Below are 21,795 nucleotides of genomic sequence, written 5' to 3'. Positions count from 1 at the left end.
GGGCACAGTACTGTCCTGTCCTGTCCTGTCAATTGTGCATCAGTTTTCTATCATTTGTACCTGACTGGACTGGAAATGTACACCTTTTATGTGTGAACACATCCATAAAAACACATACAAAACTAATGCCAACTGTCAGAAACTGACTGATTTTTCCTTTTAAAATAATACCAGTTGCTTGACTCTCCTGCTGACCCTGAGTCTCTAATACTTTTAGCCACAGCCCCTGAACAAGCATGCAGATCAGGAGCTCTCACTGAAGTCAGACTGGATTAGCTGCATGCTTGTTTCAGATGTGTGATTCAGCCACTACTGCGGCCAAAGAGATCAGCAGGACTGCCAGGCAACTGGTATTGTTTAAAAGCAAACATCCATATCTCTCTAAGTTTAGGTGCACTTTAATGGTCATTTTAAATCTGTACTCTGTTCACATTTAAACAGTAAACTCTGAACATGTTTTTGTTTTCCTTCTGAGAGATTGATTTACATTATGTCTGGTGTTTTGAAAAAGCAGTTGAGCATCCGTAAAATTCTACAGTTTTTTGTTTTGTTAGCGTTTTCTTTTTTTTATGAGGTTAGCTGTTAACAGTTACAGAAATTGAGATCATATCGTGAGGTAACTCAGCATTCCACAAGGTTATCCAATAGATAAAGCCCACAAGGAAATGATTTGAATTTTAATAACACAGTACAAGGGTTCCTGTGATAATGATGGTCAACAGACATATAAGCAGTAACTGAAGTGACGTTGAAGCCACAGGGATTAGTGTACTATAAACCAATAGGCAGGCTGAAAACTGAAGCCAACGAACAGAGCAGCAAAAAGTGTAGCAGGTTTGAATTAGGCTCATAGCAGGTTAGTTTTAGCAGGTTAGGCTATACAGTGGGTTGCAAAAGTATTCGGCCCCCTTGAATTTTTCCACATTTTGTCACATTACTGCCACAAACATGCATCAATTTTATTGGAATTCCACGTGAAAGACCAATACAAAGTGGTGTACATGTGAGAAGTGGATCGAAAATCATATATCATTCCAAACATTTTTTACAAATAAATAACTGTAAAGTGGGGTGTGCGTAATTATTCTGCCCCCTGAGTCAATACTTTGTAGAACTACCTTTTGCTGCAATTACAGCTGCCAGTCTTTTAGGGTATGTCTCTACCAGCTTTGCACATCTAGAGACTGAAATCCTTGCCCATTTTTCTTTGCAAAAGATCTCCAGCTCAGTCAGATTAGATGGACAGCGTTTGTGAACAGCAGTTTTCAGATCTTGCCACAGATTCTCGATTGGATTTAGATCTGGACTTTGACTGGGCCATTCTAACACATAGATATGTTTTGTTTTAAACCATTCCATTGTTGCCCTGGCTTTATGTTTAGGGTCATTGTCCTGCTGGAAGGTGAACCTCCGCCCCAGTCTCAAGTCTTTTGCAGTCTCCAAGAGGTTTTCTTCCAAGTTTGCCCTGTATTTGGCTCCATCCATCTTCCCATCAACTCTGACCAGCTTCCCTGTCCCTGCTGAAGAGATGCATCCCCTGAGCATGATGCTGCCACCACCATATTTGACAGTGGGGATGGTGTGTTCTGAGTGATGTGCAGTGTTAGTTTTCCGCCACACATAGCGTTTTGCATTTTGGCCAAAAAGTTCCATTTTGGTCTCATCTGACCAGAGCACCTTCTTCCACATGGTTGCTGTGTCCCCCACATGGCTTGTGGCAAACTGCAAATGGGACTTCTTATGCTTTTTGTTAGCAAAGCCTTTCTTCTTGCCACTCTTCCATAAAGGCCAACTTTGTACAGTTCATGACTAATAGTTGTCCTATGGACAGAGTCTCCCACCTGAGCTGTAGATCTCTGCAGCTTGTCCAGAGTCACCATGGGCCTCTTGACTGCATTTCTGATCAGCACTCTCCTTGTTCGGCCTGTGAGTTTAGGTGGATGGCCTTGTCTCGGTAGGTTTACAGTTTTGCTCTTCCATTTCTGAATGATCGCTTGAACAGTGCTCCGTGGGATGTTCAAGGCTTTGAAAATCTTTTTGTAGCCTAAGCTTGCTTTACATTTCTCAATAACTTGATCCCTCACCTGTCTTGTGTGTTCTTTGGACTTCACGGGGTTGTTGCTCCCAATATTCTCTTAGACAACCTCTGAGGCCCTCACAGAGCAGCTGTATTTGTACTGACATTAGATTACACACAGGTGCACTCTATTTAGTCATTAGCACTCATCAGGCAATGTCTATAGGCAACTGACTGCACTCAGATCAAAGGGGGCCGAATAATTATGCACACACCACTTTGCAGTTATTTATTTGTAAAAGATGTTTGGAATCATGTATGATTTTCGATCCACTTCTCACGTGTACATCACTTTGTGTTGGTCTTTCATGTGGAATTCCAATAATATTGATTCATGTTTGTGGCAGTAATGTGACAAAATGTGGAAAACTTCAAGGGGGGGCGAATACTTTTGCAACCCACTGTATAAATTCACTAAGGGCTTGTTTCTTACCTAGGGCGTTTTGCATTTTTTTTTGAGCGCCAGCTATTTTTTTTAAAAAAACCTAAAAGCGCTAGTGCAATGAATCCTTATGGGATAGTTCATATCTGAGCATTTTTTCACCTTTCCGCTCAGCAAACCGCTGCATGTACCATTTTTAGGGCGATTTTGCTACAATGGAAGGTGTAAGAAAAGCACAAATGCTCAAAAAAATCGCTTTGTGTGGCAATTGCGTTCACACTTTTAAGAATAAATACATTGTATTTATTATTTTCACTTGCGTCAGGAAGTAAAAAAACGAATCGCTCTGCAAAAGCACTTTGAAAAGCACTTTACACAAAATCGTAGCATGCAGGTAAGCGCCGGGAGGGGAAAAAAATATCACTCAAGAAATTGTAAAACGCTGGCATTTGCGATTTCCATTTTAGATGTGAACAAAGCCTTATAGGCAGTCATGTTGGTATTTGGTTATTTCAGAATATATTAATTGAACCTGCAATGCTGGAACTGAATACATTATCTTATACATTATCTTATACATTATCTTAATGGATTAGGAATATATTCTGAAGTGACGTTACCCCTGGGGGTGCAGACCTTAAAGGAAACCAGAGACGACTTAAAGAGAAACTCCGACCAAGAATTGAACTTTATCCCAATCAGTAGCTGATACCCCCTTTTACATGAGAAATCTATTCCTTTTCACAAACAGACCAACAGGGGACGCTGTATGGCTGATATTGTGGTGAAACCCCTCCCACAAAGAAATTCTGAGTACGTTCTCTTGGCAGTTTCCTGTCTGTGAACCTTGCTGCATTGTGGGAAATAGCTGTTTATCACCATGTAATAAATGTCAGAATGTAAATCAGGGATTTAAAAGATTTTACAATGGGCAAACACTGACTAAATCATTTATACATAATTATTGTAAAAATGAAGCACTTTTTTTTATTACATTATTTTTACTGGAGTTCCTCTTTAAGTCAAAAGTTTTATACATACCCGGAGCTTCCTCCAGCCCCATGCCGCTGTCCTCAGTCTTCTGTATCGGTACAGAGTCCAGTAACTTCAGCCAGTCTGAGCAAGAGAAGTGCGCCCTCTAAGTATCTCTCCGGCAGTCCAGATAAAGGACAACTGAAGTGAGAGGGATATGGAAACTGACATATTTATTATTTCCTTTTAAGCAATACCAGTTGCCTGGCTAGACCCTGAACAAGCATGCAGCAGATCAGGTGTTTCTGACATTATTGCCCTATCTGATAGGATTAGCTGCTTCCTTGTATATGGTGTTATTCAAACGCTAATGCAGCCAAATAGATCAGCAGGGCTGCCAGGCAACTGATATTGTTTAAAAGTAAATAAATATGGCAGCTTTCATCATCTTCTCACTTCAGTTGTCCTTTAACCACTTGACCAGGAATGAGTTCTGGTTCACCATGAGCTTTCTGGTTAGTCTGTACCACTTGACCACTGAGGGTTTTTAACCCTTTAGGACCAGAGCAATTTTCACCTGTCAGCGCTCCTCCCATTCTTTCGCCAATAACTTAATCACAACTAATCACAATGACTTGATCTATATCTTGTTTTTTTCGCCACCAATTAGGCTTTCTTTGGGAGGTACATTATGCTAAGGATTATTTTATTCTAAACACATTTTAATTGGAATAATAATAAGAAAAAAATGGAAAAAAAAATCATTATTTCTCAGTTTCGGCCATTATAGTGTTAACCACTTGAGGACCACAGTCTTTCTACCCCTTAAGGACCAGGCACTTTTTTTCCATTCAGACCACTGCAGCTTTCACGGTTTATTGCTCGCTCATACAACCTACCACCTAAATGAATTTTGGCTCCTTTTCTTGTCACTAATAAAGCTTTCTTTTGGTGCTATTTGATTGCTCCTGCGATTTTTACTTTTTATTATATTCAGCAAAAAAGACATGAATTTTGGCAAAAAAATGATTTTTTTAACTTTCTGTGCTGACATTTTTCAAATAAAGTAAAATTTCTGTATACATGCAGCGCGAAAAATGTGGACAAACATGTTTTTGATTAAAAAAAAACCCATTCAGTGTATATTTATTGGTTTGGGTAAAAGTTATAGCGTTTACAAACTATGGTGCAAAAAGTGAATTTTCCCATTTTCAAGCATCTATGACTTTTCTGACCCCCTGTCATGTTTCATGAGGGGCTAGAATTCCAGGATAGTATAAATACCCCCCAAATGACCCCATTTTGGAAAGAAGACATCCCAAAGTATTCACTGAGAGGCATAGTGAGTTCATAGAAGATATTATTTTTTGTCACAAGTAAGCGGAAAATGACACTTTGTGACAAAAAAAAAAAAAAAAAAAAAAGGTTTCCATTTCTGCTAACTTGCGACAAAAAAAAATGAAATCTGCCACGGACTCACCATGCCCCTCTCTGAATACCTTGAAGTGTCTACTTTCCAAAATGGGGTCATTTGTGGGGTGTGTTCACTGTCCTGGCATTTTGGGGGGTGCTAAATTGTAAGCACCCCTGTAAAGCCTAAAGGTGCTCATTGGACTTTGGACCCCTTAGCGCAGTTAGGCTGCAAAAAAGTGCCACACATGTGGTATTGCCATACTCAGTAGAAGTACTATAATGTGTTTTGGGGTGTATTTTTACACATACCCATGCTGGGTGGGAGAAATATCTCTGTGAATGACAATGTTTTCATTTTTTTTACACACAATTGTCCATTTACAGAGTTATTTCTCCCACCCAGCATGGGTATGTGTAAAAATACACCACAAAACACATTATACTACTTCTCCTGAGTACGGCGATACCACATGTGTGGCACTTTTTTGCACCCTAACTGCGCTAAAGGGCCCAAAGTCCAATGAGTACCTTTAGGATTTCACAGGTCATTTTGCGACATTTGGTTTCAAGACTACTCCTCATGGTTTAGGGCCCCTAAAATGCCAGGGCAGTATAGGAACCCCACAAATGACCCCATTTTAGAAAGAAGACACCCCAAGGTATTCCGTTAGGAGTATGGTGAGTTCATAGAAGATTTTATTTTTTGTCACAAGTTAGCGGAACATGACACTTTGTGAAAAAAACTATTAAAATCAATTTCCGCTAACTTGTGACAAAAAAATAAAAACTTCTATGAACTCACCATACTCCTAACGGAATACCTTTGGGTGTCTTCTTTCTAAAATGGGGTCATTTGTGGGGTTCCTATACTGCCCTGGCATTTTAGGGGCCCTAAACCATGAGGAGTAGTCTGGAAATCAAATTCCGCAAAATGACCTGTGAAATCCTAAAGGTACTCATTGGACTTTGGGCCCTTTAGCGCAGTTAGGGTGCAAAAAAGTGCCACACATGTGGTATCGCCGTACTCTGGAGAAGTAGTATAATGTGTTTTGGGGTGTATTTTTACACATACCCATGCTGGGTGGGAGAAATATCTCTGTGAATGACAATGTTTTCATTTTTTTTACACACAATTGTCCATTTACAGAGTTATTTCTCCCACCCAGCATGGGTATGTGTAAAAATACACCACAAAACACATTATACTACTTCTCCTGAGTACGGCGATACCACATGTGTGGCACTTTTTTGCACCCTAACTGCGCTAAAGGGCCCAAAGTCCAATGAGTACCTTTAGGATTTCACAGGTCATTTTGCGACATTTGGTTTCAAGACTACTCCTCATGGTTTAGGGCCCCTAAAATGCCAGGGCAGTATAGGAACCCCACAAATGACCCCATTTTAGAAAGAAGACACCCCAAGGTATTCCGTTAGGAGTATGGTGAGTTCATAGAAGATTTTATTTTTTGTCACAAGTTAGCGGAACATGACACTTTGTGAAAAAAACAATTAAAATCAATTTCCGCTAACTTGTGACAAAAAAATAAAAACTTCTATGAACTCACCATACTCCTAACGGAATACCTTTGGGTGTCTTCTTTCTAAAATGGGGTCATTTGTGGGGTTCCTATACTGCCCTGGCATTTTAGGGGCCCTAAACCATGAGGAGTAGTCTGGAAATCAAATTCCGCAAAATGACCTGTGAAATCCTAAAGGTACTCATTGGACTTTGGGCCCTTTAGCGCAGTTAGGGTGCAAAAAAGTGCCACACATGTGGTATCGCCGTACTCTGGAGAAGTAGTATAATGTGTTTTGGGGTGTATTTTTACACATACCCATGCTGGGTGGGAGAAATAACTCTGTAAATGGACAATTGTGTGTAAAAAAATCAAAAGATTGTCATTTACAGAAGTATTTCTCCCACCCAGCATGGGTATGTGTAAAAATACACCCCAAAACACATTATACTACTTCTCCCGAGTACGGCAATACCACATGTGTGGCACTTTTTTGCACCCTAACTGCGCTAAAGGGCCCAAAGTCCAATGAGTACCTTTAGGATTTCACAGGTCATTTTTGTTTCAAGACTACTCCTCACGGTTTAGGGCCCCTAAAATGCCAGGGCAGTATAGGAACCCCACTAATGACCCCATTTTACAAAGAAGACACCCAAAGGTATTCCGTTAGGAGTATGGTGAGTTCATAGAAGATTTTATATTTTGCCACAAGTTAGCGGAAATTGATTTGAATTGTTTTTCTTCACAAAGTGTCATATTCCGCTAACTTGTGACAAAAAATAAAATCTTCTATGACCTCGCCATACACCTAATGGAATACCTTTGGTTGTCTCCTTTCTAGAATGGGGTCATTTGTGGGGTTCCTATACTGCCCTGGCATTTTAGGGGCCCTGAACCGTGAGGAGTAGTCTTGAAACCAAATGTCGCAAAATGACCTGTGAAATCCTAAAGGTACTCATTGGACTTTGGGCCCCTTAGCGCACTTAGGGTGTAAAAAAGTGCCACACATGTGGTACCGCCGTACTCAGGAGAAGTAGTATAATGTGTTTTGGGGTGTATTTTTACACATACCCATGCTGGGTGGTAGAAATATCTCTGTACATGACAATTGTTTGATTTTTTTTACACACAATTGTCCATTTACAGAGATATTTCTCCCACCCAGCATGGGTATGTGTAAAAATACACCCCAAAACACATTATACTACTTCTCCTGAGTACGGCGATACCACATGTGACACTTTTTTTGCAGCCTAGGTGCGCTAAGGGGCCCAACGTCCTATTCACAGGTCATTTTGAGGCATTTGTTTTCTAGACTACTCCTCACGGTTTAGGGCCCCTAAAATGCCAGGGCAGTATAGGAACCCCACAAGTGACCCCATTTTAGAAAGAGGACACCCCAAGGTATTCCATTAGGCGTATGGCGAGGTCATAGAAGAGTTTACTTTTAGTCACAAGTTAGTGAAAAATGACACTTTGTGAAAAAAAAACCAATAAAAATCAATTTCCGCTAACTTTTGACAAAAAATAAAATATTCTATGAACTCGTCATACACCTAACAGAATACCTTGGGGTGTCTTTTTTCTAAAATGGGGTCACTTGTGGGGTTCCTATACCACCCTGGCATTTTACAGGCCCAAAACCGTGAGTAGTCTGGAAACCAAATGTCTCAAAATGACTGTTCAGGGGTATAAGCATCTGCAAATTTTGATGACAGGTGGTCTATGAGGGGGCGAATTTTGTGGAACCGGTCATAAGCAGGGTGGCCTTTTAGATGACAGGTTGTATTGGGCCTGATCTGATGGATAGGAGTGCTAGGGGGGTGACAGGAGGTGAATGATGGGTGTCTCAGGGGGTGATTAGAGGGGAAAATAGATGCACTCAATGCACTGGGGAGGTGATCGGAAGGGGGTCTGAGGGGGATCTGAGGGTTTGGCCGAGTGATCAGGAGCCCACACGGGGCAAATTAGGGCCTGATCTGATGGGTAGGTGTGCTAGGGGGTGACAGGTAGTGACAGGAGGTGATTGATGGGTGTCTCAAGGTGTGATTAGTGGGGGGAATAGATGCAAGTAATGCAATGGCGAGGTGATCAGGGCTGGGGTCTGAGGGTGTGGGCGGGTAATTGGGTGCCCTAGGGGCAGATGGGGGTCTAATCTGATGGGTAGCAGTGACAGGGGGTGATTGATGGGTAATTAGTGGGTGTTTAGAGGAGAGAACAGATGCAATGCACTTGGAAGGTGATCTGACTGCGGGTCTGCAGGCGATCGGATGGTGTGTGTGGGTGATCAGATTGCCCGCAAGGGGCAGGTTAGGGACTGATTGATGGGTGGCAGTGACAGGGGGTGATTGATGGGTGGCAATGACAGGGGCTGATTGATGGGTGGCAGTGACAGGGGGTGATTGATGGGTGATAGGTGATTGGCAGGTGATTGACAGGTGATCAGTGGGTTATTACAGGGGAGAACAGATGTAATTAATGCACTGGTGAATTGATAAGGGGGGGTCAGAGGGCAATCTGAGCGTGTTGGCGGGTGATTGGGTGCCCGCAAGGGGCAGATTAGGGTCTGATCTGATAGGTAAAAGTGACAGGTGGTGATAGGGGGTGATTGATGGGTAATTAGTGGGTGTTTAGAGGAGAGAATAGATGTAAACAATGGATTTGGGAGGTGATCTGATGTCGGATCTGCGGGCGATCTATTGGTGTGGGTGGGTGATCAGATTGCCCGCAAGGGGCAGGTTAGGGGCTGATTGATGGGTGGCAGTGACAGGGGGTGATTGATGGGTGATAGGTGATTGGCAGGTGATTGACAGGTGATCAGTGGGTTATTACAGGGAAGAACAGATGTAATTAATGCACTGGCGAATTGATAAGGGAGGGGGGTCTGAGGGCAATCTGAGCGTGTGGGCGGGTGATTGGGTGCCCGCAAGGGGCAGATTAGGGTCTGATCTGATAGGTAACAGTGACAGGTGGTGATAGGGGGTGATTGATGGGTGATTAGTGGGTGTTTAGAGGAGAGAATAGATGTAAACAATGGATTTGGGAGGTGATCTGATGTCGGATCTGCGGGCGATCTATTGGTGTGGGTGAGTGATCAGATTGCCCGCAAGGGGCAGGTTAGGGGCTGATTGATGGGTGGCAGTGACAGGGGGTGACAGGGGGTGATTGATGGGTGATAGGTGATTGACAGGTGATCAGTGGGTTATTACAGGGAAGAACAGATGTAATTAATGCACTGGCGAATTGATAAGGGGGGGTCAGAGGGCAATCTGAGCGTGTTGGCGGGTGATTGGGTGCCCGCAAGGGGCAGTTTAGGGTCTGATCTGATAGGTAAAAGTGACAGGTGGTGATAGGGGGTGATTGATGGGTGATTGATGGGTAATTAGTGGGTGTTTAGAGGAGAGAATAGATGTAAACAATGGATTTGGGAGGTGATCTGATATCGGATCTGCGGGCGATCTTTTGGTGTGGGTGGGTGATCAGATTGCCCGCAAGGGGCAGGTTAGGGGCCGATTGTTGGGTGGCAGTGACAGGGGGTGATTGATGGGTGATTGATGGGTGATTGACAGGTGATTGACAGGTTATCAGGGGGGATAGATGCATACAGTACACAGGGGGGGGGGGGGTCTGGGGGGGTCCTGGGTGATCAGCAGGGGGCAGGGGGGGGATAAAAAAAATAGCGTTGACAGATAGTGACAGGGAGTGATTGATGGGTTATTAGGGGGTTGATTGCTTGCAAACAGGGGTCTGGGGGGTGGGCAGGGGGGGGGTCTGAGGGGTGCTGTGGGCGATCAGTGGGCGGGGGGGGGCAGATCAGTGTGTTTGGGTGCAGACTAGGGTGGCTGCAGCCTGCCCTGGTGGTCCCTCGGACACTGGGACCACCAGGGCAGGAGGCAGCCTGTATAATACACTTTGTATACATTACAAAGTGTATTATACACTTTGTAGCGGTGATCGCGGGGTTAACATCCCGCCGGCGCTTCCGTATGGCCGGCGGGATGTTACGGCGGGTGGGCGGAGCCAGTTGCTGGGGGAAGCGCGCGTCATCAATGACGCGATCGCTCCCCCGGCATAGGAAAAGGACGCAACGCCCTAAGGCGTATTGCGGTCCTTAAGGCATCCACTTTGCCGCCGCCCATGGGCTGTGGGCGGTCGGCAAGTGGTTAAAATAAAACGTTCTATTGTGGATAAAACCCACACATTTTATTTGCCCGTTTTTTCCGGTTATTGCAACGTTTAAAATATTTTACTAGTACAATGTATGGCGCCAATATTTTATTTGGAACTAAAAGTGCATTTTTTCAGTTGTACATCCATCACTAATTATAAGCACGCAAAATTAAAAAAATCACAGTTTTGTACCCTCTTCACATACCTATTAAAAAAGTTCAGTCCTAAGGCAACTATTTATGTATTTTTTTATGTAATTTTTTATATATAATATATATAAAAATGATTGGGTACTATAGGGGAGTCTGAGGGGGAAATTGTTAATTTTAGATGTAAATGTACGTTTTTTTATTGAATAAAATGCTTTTTGATGTAGTTTTACTATTTGGCCACAAGATGTCCTCAGTCATAATTTCTGATTCACGTATGTAAGGACGTGAATCGGAAATTATGCGTGCACAGTAACAACAGAAAGATAAAATGAATGCAGGCGTCTCAGAGATGACGGCATTCATTAAATCGGGGACTTAGAAATGCGTTCCCATTCATTGATGTCCCTGCTAACCGGCGTGAACGTTAGAGCGGCGGCTGCCTGCTCTCATTGACTAACTTTCGCGGCCCTGGTACTTCAGGTGAAGTTTGCCAGGCGGTGATTATACTGCACCTCGTGAGTATATTTTGAATATTTGATTAGATGCACTTTCTTTGTGGCATATACATAAATGGACACCGTGATAATGCAATATATCTTAATAAAGTGCCCAGGCACTCAGTTAACGGGATTGGTATGAGTGGCATTCTTAGCTAGTTTGAAGAGGGGGTTATGTTCTTAGTAGCAGCTCAGTCCCAGGCAGTGTGCTACTTAAAACTAGTTTTGTGGAAGACACCAGAATCATAAGGGCAATCAGATGTGCAGATGTTTTCTATTTGCATTCTACTCACCATTTGATTGTCACCCTGCCAACCCATGCGGCTCCATCATTGAGGTACATGTGGAACCATTCTCTGCACCCACCCAATGATGAAGTGCCACTACAGGCAGATGTAGGGGGGCGGGGTCACATTTCACAACAGCAGGCAGACACTCTCATTGGCTGCAACCATGGAAGATTTACAGCTGACTAATAATAATAGTATAATAATAGTAATAATAAACATAAACACCAAAACCAAATGCCCCTAGTGACTTTACCCCAATAACTAAGGCCACAACAGGGAAAAAGGGGGGGTTGGGGACTTGCGTCTTCTTTGATTCTGCCCCTGCTGACGTCATGCGGTCAGCCCTTTATAGCCCTAACCAGCCTCTGATAGGCTCCTGAGCCCTAGCCCGTGAATCTACCAGCCAATCCACCGTCTCTTTTTTCTTACCCAGCTACCTTGGAGGCACACCTATGGAAAATTAAGCAGAGAGCCAGTACCAGCGTATTAATCCCTTCAGTGGTGTCTCTACCATGCAGGTGCAGGTTAATTACCTGCACCTTCACATTATGTGCCTGACAGCTGATGGACTTATCCCAAGCTAAGCCTCAGTAGTGGTTTAGCAGCCGGAACAATCTATAGCTTGCACTCTCAGTATCTATTACTTCTCCCAGTGGCGTAACAAAAAATCACTGGGTCCCACTACGAAACTTTGGATGGGGCCCCTTTTACCAAACAGGAGTCACCCCCCCCCCCCCCCCACACACACACACACACACACACACTTTGCAGAACCAATGTTATTCAATTGGCTAGTCCACACATATTTGTCTTCAAAACTTTGTATGATTCCTTATCAGTGGCTGAGCTGATGCAGTCATTAGAACAACTGTGCAGAGAGCAGAACGTTTTTTTTCTCTCCTTGCCTTAGTTGTCAGTCTCTCAGGACGGAGCCCCCGGTGGCTTTTGGGCCCCCCTTGCAGGGTCTATTGTTACACCCCTGTCTTTCCCCTTCTGAAGATATTGAAATGTACCAGAGAGGGTGAAAGAGGCTTGGGTGATATGAGGCGCATGTGGTTGCACTCTGCAGCATATCCTTTTTCATTGTTTATATCGGTTGAGTTGCATTATGTTTATCTCCCAATCTCCTGATTTGTATTTTATACACTGCTGGGGAACACCTACATTTGTGCTTGATTTTCACCTGTAGAATATCACTGGAGATAATCACAGACATCGTGGGCAGCTTTAGCTAAAAGGCAAATGAGACAGCTTATCACTAACGAGACGGGAATGAAGACAGAATTCTGTTTCTGTATGTTTAGCCGGCTTCTTAAATTTTCACCAGTTACCAGTACATTCCTACAATGACAACCACACTATGCAAAAATCTCCTATGTAGATGTACTATAACTGTGAAATCAATTATCAATAAACTCAATGATGATTTGCATAATAGTTCTGAATGGTATTTTCTCTTCCTTGTTGTCTCAGGAACACTGGATCTCTCCCCGGAACATAAGCAGCGTGCATCCCATGCACCCCAGCTCATCCCAGGGAGTGGAAGATATGATCAGACTGGGAGATCTGAATGAAGCTGGCATTGTCCACAACATTCACATTCGATACAAAGATAAAAGCATCTATGTAAGGCAACATCTCTGACATAGACAATGGTTGGTTGCCATAAACTGCATGTCAAGAGAGAAAAAGTACCTGTCAGATGTAATCAAATAGTGCAGTGCTGCAGTTTGATAGATTTTCAATAGATTTCATGGTGAAATCTGTTGAAAATCTATGTGCAGCATATGGATGGATTCAATTCCACTCTGATCAGATTAAAGTGAACCAGAGACGAAGCACCCTCATGTATTTTATCATATATATCAATGGGAACATGATAGTGAACACCTACCCTGCTCTCTGTTTCATTCTTCTCTGCTAAATCTGCCTGTTATCCTCCCTGATAAGAATCACCGACTGAGCATTCAGTCTAGCTTTTCCCTGGAATGATTATAGCTGAGTCAGTCTTCTGTGATGTCTTTTCAAGCCCAGGTCTGCCCCCTTGTGGCTCTGCTTTGCTGCTTTTTATCCTCTTAGCAGCAAAGCAGAGCCACAAGGGGGCAGGCTTGGGCTTAAAAAGACATCACAGAAGACTGACTCAGCTATAATCATTCTGGGAAAAGCTAGACTGAATGCTCAGTCAGGGATTCTGATAACAGGCAGATTTAGCAGAGAAGAATGAAACAGAGAGCAGGGTAGGTGTTTACTGTCATGTTCCCATTGATAAATATGGTAAAATACATGAGGGTGCTTCCAGAGAGGGATGTTTGGCACATTGGGCAGAAATCTATGTTTGTATGGTATAGCTGGCATGTGTCGGGGGGAAATAATGTTCTGCTATATATATATATATATATATATATATATATATATATATACATACATACAGAGGGGCTGCAGCACACAACAGGAAAACTGACAGGGGCTCTTGGTTACGCTTTAACGCATTTAAGCTCACCAACTGCGCCAAAGTGTCCCCGATCTGGTGAGTCCTACTCTAACTAGGCAAAAATACTAGTTTTTATCAGCGTTCTAGTGGGAACCAAGGGTCCAACTAAATGGGAGAAATTAAATTAAAAACACCTCACCTTCTACTAGCTACAGTACTAACTGAACAATGAGCTCCGCTCATTTATATGCTTAACTGTGCTAGAGGTGGGCGTGGTTATGCACGCTCACAGGGGAAAATAATATATATCGGGATGAGCAGCACAAACTAAATTTTATGCAATACTATGCAAAGTATTGCATAAAATTTGGTTTGTGCTGCTCATCCCCTGATATATATATATATATATATATATATATATATATATATATATATATATATGACATGCTTGAATATGAATGGATTTAATAAACTGCAATTATTTGCTTTGTATCACTGCACAATTGCAGTTGCCAAGGCATGACCAGATCACACACAATCATGCACACAATATGAACTACAGCAGTGTGCTCGGATCCTTGGCAGTTAGTACATGATTGCTGCAATGCACGGGATCGGTTAGGAGCCAGACTCCACTCTGTTTCATGTGAGTATGTATACTCAGGGCGGCTCTAGACCCCCCCCCCCCCCCCCCAGAAATGCACCATTCAGCAAAAGGAGCAGTGGACGGCTGTGATCGGTGATGATATTTTACATAGCATGCCGTATGAAGTAATAAGGAGGGGCGGCAGCATGCAGAGGCGAGAGAAGCTCAGGGCGCAGTGTAGGAAGGGGCACTCACTCAGCTATCATTCTCCTTTTGTGTTTGAAGCAGAGAGAAATAAGAAAAGGGGGTACATGGCAGTGTCTGCAAGCTTTAGGACTAGAGATTGAGGTGTTGGGGGGCCTGGGGCGCCTTACTCTCATAGCAATCAGTGTGTGACGGGTGGAGTGGGAGGGATGGAGGGGCACACTTTGGCGTTTCTGCCTTGGGTGCTGGAGGACCTTGTCCCGGCTATGGGTGGCAGGTGTCATGAGTCAATGAGGATCGGTATGTGTGGATGAGGAGGGTAGTGTGTGTGCCAGGGATGCCAGGTGGCCCAAACTATTTGTTTAAATGCTGCCCCTAGATTTTGCGTCCTGAATCATGTGATTCAGGTGGCTTCATGGTAGGACTACCCCTGAGTATACTTTTCTGTTTCCACACATATCCATGGTGCAGATGTGCTAATACTAACAAATATATAAGTGCGTGGTATAGGTTGGAGACACATGCGAAAATATGTATGTGAAACCATGGCGATAAGTGGAAGCATAGCCCTAAACTGACATACTACTCTTTATGAACTTAGTCTGGCAAACAATAAATGTTTCCAGTATAGTTATAGTAGTTTTGGAAAGGTTTCCAAATACAGTATAATGCCCTTTTAAGATTACTTAGCATTTTTTAATAAACCTAATGCAGTTCAGCACCTTTACGATCGCAGAGAGTCATGTAGTTGCATCCCATGTCGGGTTTCACCTGACCCCGATCCTTCCCTACGTGTTACACAGTCAAATTATCACTTTTTTAGAGGGTATGGCCGTGGTGGTCATTGCTTGAGTGGTTCATTTTACCCCATGTGGAGTGGTGCTAATTATTAAGTTACACAATTATGTTTGTATAGTGCCTTGTGAAAAAGAAACCTTTTCATATGGACACATTGGCCCAGAAGTGCTAAAGTGCGCTAAAGTTGCCATGTGCAAGGGGTCTACAGCAATTTTACCTTTACAAACATGCGTTACCATAATAATGTGCATGCTAACCCAGTAACGCCCGTGGTGCTAAAGGGTAAATGCGTGGTGCTCCCCTGGCGCTTGTAACAGTAAAATTGCCACGTGCGCCCTGCACAACTTCACCGCAATATAGTGTATTAGGCCCATTGATTGTGGATTTTCTATAATTCTAGCATGTGTTACTATTATAATTGGGATTTTCTTAGCTTTTCGATAGAAAGAAGGTGCTATGTACAGCAAAGAAAGCGTGTGCATCACTATTTTTTTTCTTCTTTTTCCCCATAGTTTTAGGTCCTACCGTCCTTTAGGGATGAATATTATGCTTCATTTACAGCTGATTTCTGAGGCGAGTCTTCAGTGTCTGGAGTGATAATACAATTTCCCTTGCAGACATACACTGGAGCCATCTTGGTAGCTGTGAATCCATATGATGAGCTGCCTCTCTACAGCAGAGAACACATCCAGATGTACAGGAATCGGCGCATCGGAAAGCTTCCACCACACATCTTTGCTTTGGCAGATTCTTGTTTTTTCAACATGCAGAAGAATAATTCTGACCAGTGCTGTGTCATCAGGTAGGCTCGATGTCTTATAATCACATAGAATGAGTCCCAGGAGGAACTGGAATAGTTTAGTAATAGTGTGAACAGGGCCGGCCTTAAAGGGAACCTAAACTGAGGGGGATAGATGTTTCCTTTTAAACAATACCAGTTGCCTGGCAGTCCTGCTGATCTCTTTGGTTGCAGTAGTGGCTGGATCACAGACCTGAAACAAGCATGTAGCTAATCCAGTCTGACTTCAGTCAGAGTATCTGATCTGCATGCTTGTTGAGGGGCTGTGGCTGAAAGTATTAGAGACAAAGGATCAGCAGGAGAGTCAGGTAACTGGTATTATTTTAAAAGGAAAAATCCTTATCCTTCTCAGTTTAGGTTCCCTTTAGGTTTCACGGTGCCCTGAGCAAAACCTGATTTTGGTGCCCCCCATCCTCCTTCGCAAGCGTGTGCACCATACACACATACACACACACGTGCCCAAAATTAAATAGTCACATCATGTAAAGAGGTATTAAGGTTAAATGGGGCACTAGACCAGTATCATCTTTTGGCCATCCTTGTTCGCCACCTGGCTTTTTTAATAGGATTTGAAGGAAGGTTAGTGTCACCTAGGCCCCTAGGGTCTCTCCAGCCCTTGCCAACTGCCTAAGTTGCCTCGTAGATGATCTGGCTCTAGTCACATGCTTCTAGATAAAAAAAAACTCAAATACTTTTATGCCTCCAGATAAAAATAGTAACATGCCATCAGATAATTCATTTAGACACTTGCCATCAGATAATTCATTTAGACACATGCCATCAGATGATTCACAAACCACTCATTAAAAATAAAGTTGTCACAATCATCCAGATAAAATAATTAAGCATTTACACACCGCCAGATAAAATTATTAAGTAGCTAGTTGCCTCAAAATAAACAAATTAAATAGGCATGTGAGTGAGGATAAAACAATTAAGTAGCAAAGTCCACAATGCATACATAAATTAAGTAGCCATGCTCCCCAGATAAAATAATAAAATAGCCATGTGCCCATATATATCAGTATCAGGTAGCAAGATGTGCTCCTAGATATTAGGTAGCCATAGCTGTCCCCCAATTGCTGGCTGGGTTCAGGGTGCTTGCTTGGGGCTGGATGCAGGCTGGGGTTGGGTGCAGGGTTGTTGGGTCTGGGTGCAGAGTGGCTGGGACAAGGTGCAGGCTGGGTCTCTGGATGCAGAATGGCTGGGGCAGGGTGAAGCATGGCTGAGTGCAGGATGGCTGGGGAAGTGTGGCTGGGTCAGGGTGCAGGGTGGCTGGAGCAGGGTGCAGGCTGGGTCTCTGGGTACAGGTTGGCTGGGTCAGGGTGCAGGGTGGCCGGGTATGGGTGCAGGGCTGGTTTGGGTGCGGGGTGGCTAGGGCAGGGTGCATGCTGGGTCTCTGGCTGGGTGAAGGGTGGCTGAGGCCGGGCGAAGTGTGGCTGGGGCAGGGTGGCTGGGACAGGGTGCAGGCTGAATCTGGCTGCAAGGTGGATGGGGCAAGGTTCATGTTGGTACTTGGTACTTGGTTTCTGGGTGCAGGGTGGCTGGGTGCAGGACGGCTGGGGAAGTGTGGCTGGGTCAGGATACTTTGTGGATGGGGCAAGGTGCATGCTGGGTCTCTAGGTGCAGGGTGGCTGGGTGCAGGATGGCTGGGGAAGTTTGGCTGGGTCAGGATGCTTTGTGGATGGGACAAGGTGCATGCTGGGTCTCTAGGTGCAGGGTGGCTGGGTGCAGGATGGCTGGGGAAGTTTGGCTGGGTCGGGATGCATGGTGGATGGGGCAGGGTGCAGGGCTGGTCTGGGTGCGGGGTGGCTGGGGCAGGGTGCATGCTGGGTCTCTGGCTGGGTGAAGGGTGGTGGAGGCAGGTTGAAGTGTGGCTAGGGTAGGGTGCAGGGTGGCTGGGACAGGGTGCAGGCTGAGTCTGGCTGCAGGGTGGATGGGGCAGGGTGCATGCTGGGTCTCTGGGTGCAGGGTGGCTGGGTGCAGGATGGCTGGGGAAGTGTGGCTGGGTCAGGATGCATGGTGGATGGGGTAGGTACATGCTGAGTCTCTGGGTGCAGGATGGCTGGGGAAGTGTGGCTGGGTCAGGGTGCAGGGTGGCTGGGACAGAGTGCAGGATGGGTTCTCCGGGGGCAGGGTGGCTGGGCCTGGGTCAAGGCTGTCTGGGGCAGGGTAGCTGGGTGCAGGATGGCTAGGTCAGGGTGCAGGCTGGGCATCTGGGTGCAGGAAGGCTGGGGCAGGGTGAATGGTGGCTGGATCTGGGTACAGGCTGCAGGCCATTACACACCTGTGTCCTGGTGATGCTCTCCCGCCTTAGCCTTAGCCTAGTCTCCGCCAGCGTCATGGTAACAATCAGACCACCTAGTCTAATCAGCGCAACAGAGAGGGTGCACACGCTACCCACTCACAGCGAACTCCCAATGTAGGAAGCAACGTCACTTCCACATTTGGAGTACAGCGGGTGGTGGGTAGTTAGAGCGCCCTCTCTGTCGCGTTGATCTCACTAGGTGGTCTGTTATCATGATGCCAGCGGAGACGCAGCTAAGGCAGCGGCAGGGGGGGGGGTCTACAGCACCAGGAGAGAAGACAGAAAGCAAAGCAGTGGCGTGCACCCCTCTACTGCACATGCTTCCCTGGAAGCCTGGCGCCCTGAGCGACCACTCCAGTCGCTCAGGTCAAAGGCCGGCCATGAGTGTGAAGAACAAAACTAATTCCCCTTTTCTTATATTTTCGCTATCATTGTGCAAAGTGGCTGAAATTATTGCAAAGCCTTTAGGATATTCATGAGCCCTGGTTCCCCGGCTCATATTTCAGCCAGGGCACTATCTGCACAGAGTTTGTATGTTCTTCCCGTGTCTGCATGGGTTCCCTCTGGGCATTCTGGTTTCCTCCCACATCCCAAAAGCATACAGAGAAGTTATTTGGCTTCCCTATACATTGGCCCTAGACTACGATATATGCACTACATGATACATACAGTGGGTTGCAAAAGTATTCGGGCCCCCTTGAAGTTTTCCACATTTTGTCATATTACTGCCACAAACATGAATCAGTTTTATTGGAAATCCACATGAAAGACCAACACAAAGTGGTGTACACATGAGAAGTGGAACGAAAATCATGCATGATTCCAAACATCTTTTACAAATAACTGCAAAGTGGTGTGTGCATAATTATTCAGCCCCCTTTGATCTGAGTGCAGTCAGTTGCCTATAGACATTGCCTGATGAGTGCTAATGACTAAATAGAGTGCACCTGTGTGTAATCTAATGTCAGTACAAATACAGCTGCTCTGTGAGGGCCTCAGAGGTTGTCTAAGAGAATATTGGAAGCAACAACACCGTGAAGTCCAAAGAACAAACAAGACAGGTCAGGGATCAAGTTATTGAGAAATTTAAAGCAGGCTTAGGCTACAAAAGGATTTCCAAAGCCTTGAACATCCCAAGGAGCACTGTTCAAGTGATCATTCAGAAATGGAAGGAGTATGGCACAACTGTAAACCTACCAAGACAAGGCCATCCACCTAAACTCACCGGCCGAACAAGGAGAGCGCTGACCAGAAATGCAGTCAAGAGGCCCATGGTGACTCTGGATGAGCTGCAGAGATCTACAGCTCAGGTGGGTGACTCTGTCCATAGGACAACTATTAGTCGTGCACTGCACAAAGTTGGCCTTTATGGAAGAGTGGCAAGAAGAAAGGCATTGTTAAAGGACTTACGAGGCCAAAATGGCTAAAAAAGCCAAGTACCTGCAAGATGGTTAAAAGCACGGAGGACGCCGTCCGCGCCCTCCGTGCAGTTCCGCCGGGTCCCCTTCCTGAGATCGCCCCCCGTGCCGATCGCGACCCCACAGGCCGGGCCGGGCTCTCGTGCCGCTCCCAATATGGCCGCTTCCTCTGGCCGCGGCTGTGCAGTCCGCCTGGCCTCGAGTGCGGCTGCACAGCTCTACGGCCAACCCCCCGAACCACGCACTGTATCGTGGATCGGAGGGGTTGGCCGTAGAGCTGCGCAGCCGCACTCGCGGCCAGGTGGACTGCGCAGCCGCGGCCAGAGGAAGCGGCCATATTGGGAGCGGCACGAGAGCCCGACTCGGCCTGTGGGGTCGTGATCGGCACGGGGGGCGATCTCAGGAAGGGGACCCGGCGGAACTGCAAGGAGGGCGTGGACGGCGTCCTCCGTGCTTTTAAACATCTTGCAGGTACTTGGCTTTTTTAGCCATTTTGGCCTCGTAAGTCCTTTAACAGAAAGCATAAGAAGTCCCGTTTGCAGTTTGCCACAAACCATGTGGAGGACACAGCAACCATGTGGAAGAAGGTGCTCTGGTCAGATGAGACCAAAATGGAACTTTTTGGCCAAAATGCAAAACGCTATGTGTGGCGGAAAACTAACACTGCACATCACTCTGAACACACCATCCCCACTGTCAAATATGGTGGTGGCAGCATCATGCTCTGGGGGTGTTTCTCTTCAGCAGGGACAGGCAAGCTGGTCAGAGTTGATGGGAAGATGGATGAAGCCAAATACAGGGCAATCTTGGAAGAAAACCTCTTGGAGTCTGCAAAAGACTTGAGACTGGGGCGGAGGTTCACCTTCCAGCAGGACAACGACCCTAAATATAAAGCCAAGGCAACAATGGAATGGTTTAAAACAAAACATATCCTTGTATTAGAATGGCCCAGTCAAAGTCCAGATCTAAATCCAATCGAGAATCTATGGCAAGATCTGAAAACTGCTGTTCACAAACGCTGTCCATCTAATCTGACTGAGCAGGAGCTGTTTTGCAAAGAAGAATGGGCAAGGATTTCAGTCTCTAGATGTGCAAAGCTGGTAGAGACATACCCTAAAAAGACTGGCAGCTGTAATTGCAGCAAAAGGTGGTTCTACAAAGTGTTGACTCAGGGGGCTGAATAATTATGCACACCCCACTTTGCAGTTATTTATTTTTAAAAAATGTTTGGAATCATGTATAATTTTCGTTCCACTTCTCACGTGTACACCACTTTGTATTGATCTTTCACGTGGAATTCCAATAAAATTGATTCATGTTTGTGGCAATAATGTGACAAAATGTGGAGAACTTCAAGGGGGCCGAATACTTTTGCAAGCCACTGTACATAGACATATGGCTATGGTAGGGATTATACAATACTAGAGGGGAAAAAAACACAGACAACGAGAGCCAAAATGGTGCAGTATGTGTCAATAAATAGGTGTTCAAAAAAACTTCTGAAAAAGGGGTACTCACAAAGGTGGGTTGCACATGGGGCAACCGACCGCTTCAAGCAAGTGGAGTGTTTAAACCTGACTCCACTCAGGTATACCTGCAATCCTGGGTCTGGTCGCTCTCTTAGTAAAAAGATCCTGCGTACCTTGATTATCACAGGTGGTGGGATCCACCTTGGTTCAGGTGCGTAAGATTGCCCACCCAGGAAAGTGGGGGGGATATAGCAGAGAAGTGGTAAAGAGGCGCCCAATTTCTATAAAATACTCTAAAATCAATAAAATAAC

At 45.1% G+C, this 21,795-nt stretch overlaps 1 protein-coding gene across 9 annotated transcripts in view; it reads left to right on the top strand.

Moving 5' to 3' along the window:
* The window catches only part of MYO7B (myosin VIIB), a 196,227-nt gene that overhangs the window by 37,956 nt on the left and 136,476 nt on the right, over positions 1-21,795 (top strand). For 8 of the 9 annotated variants that reach the window (XM_068280582.1, XM_068280583.1, XM_068280587.1 and 5 more), the window contains 2 exons: positions 12,944-13,096; positions 16,107-16,291. In XM_068280582.1, coding sequence (XP_068136683.1) covers positions 12,944-13,096; positions 16,107-16,291 — 338 coding nt within the window. Of the gene's footprint in view, positions 1-12,943; positions 13,097-16,106; positions 16,292-21,795 lie in introns of those variants that run through there. The other variant, XM_068280588.1, reaches the window with a different exon arrangement.

The sequence above is a fragment of the Hyperolius riggenbachi genome, chromosome 4 (assembly GCF_040937935.1).
Source record: "Hyperolius riggenbachi isolate aHypRig1 chromosome 4, aHypRig1.pri, whole genome shotgun sequence".
In the NCBI taxonomy this organism is placed as follows: Eukaryota; Metazoa; Chordata; class Amphibia; order Anura; family Hyperoliidae; genus Hyperolius; species Hyperolius riggenbachi.
The sequence above is the reverse complement of the archived record's forward strand: the minus strand, read 5'-3'. Positions and strand labels throughout refer to the sequence as shown.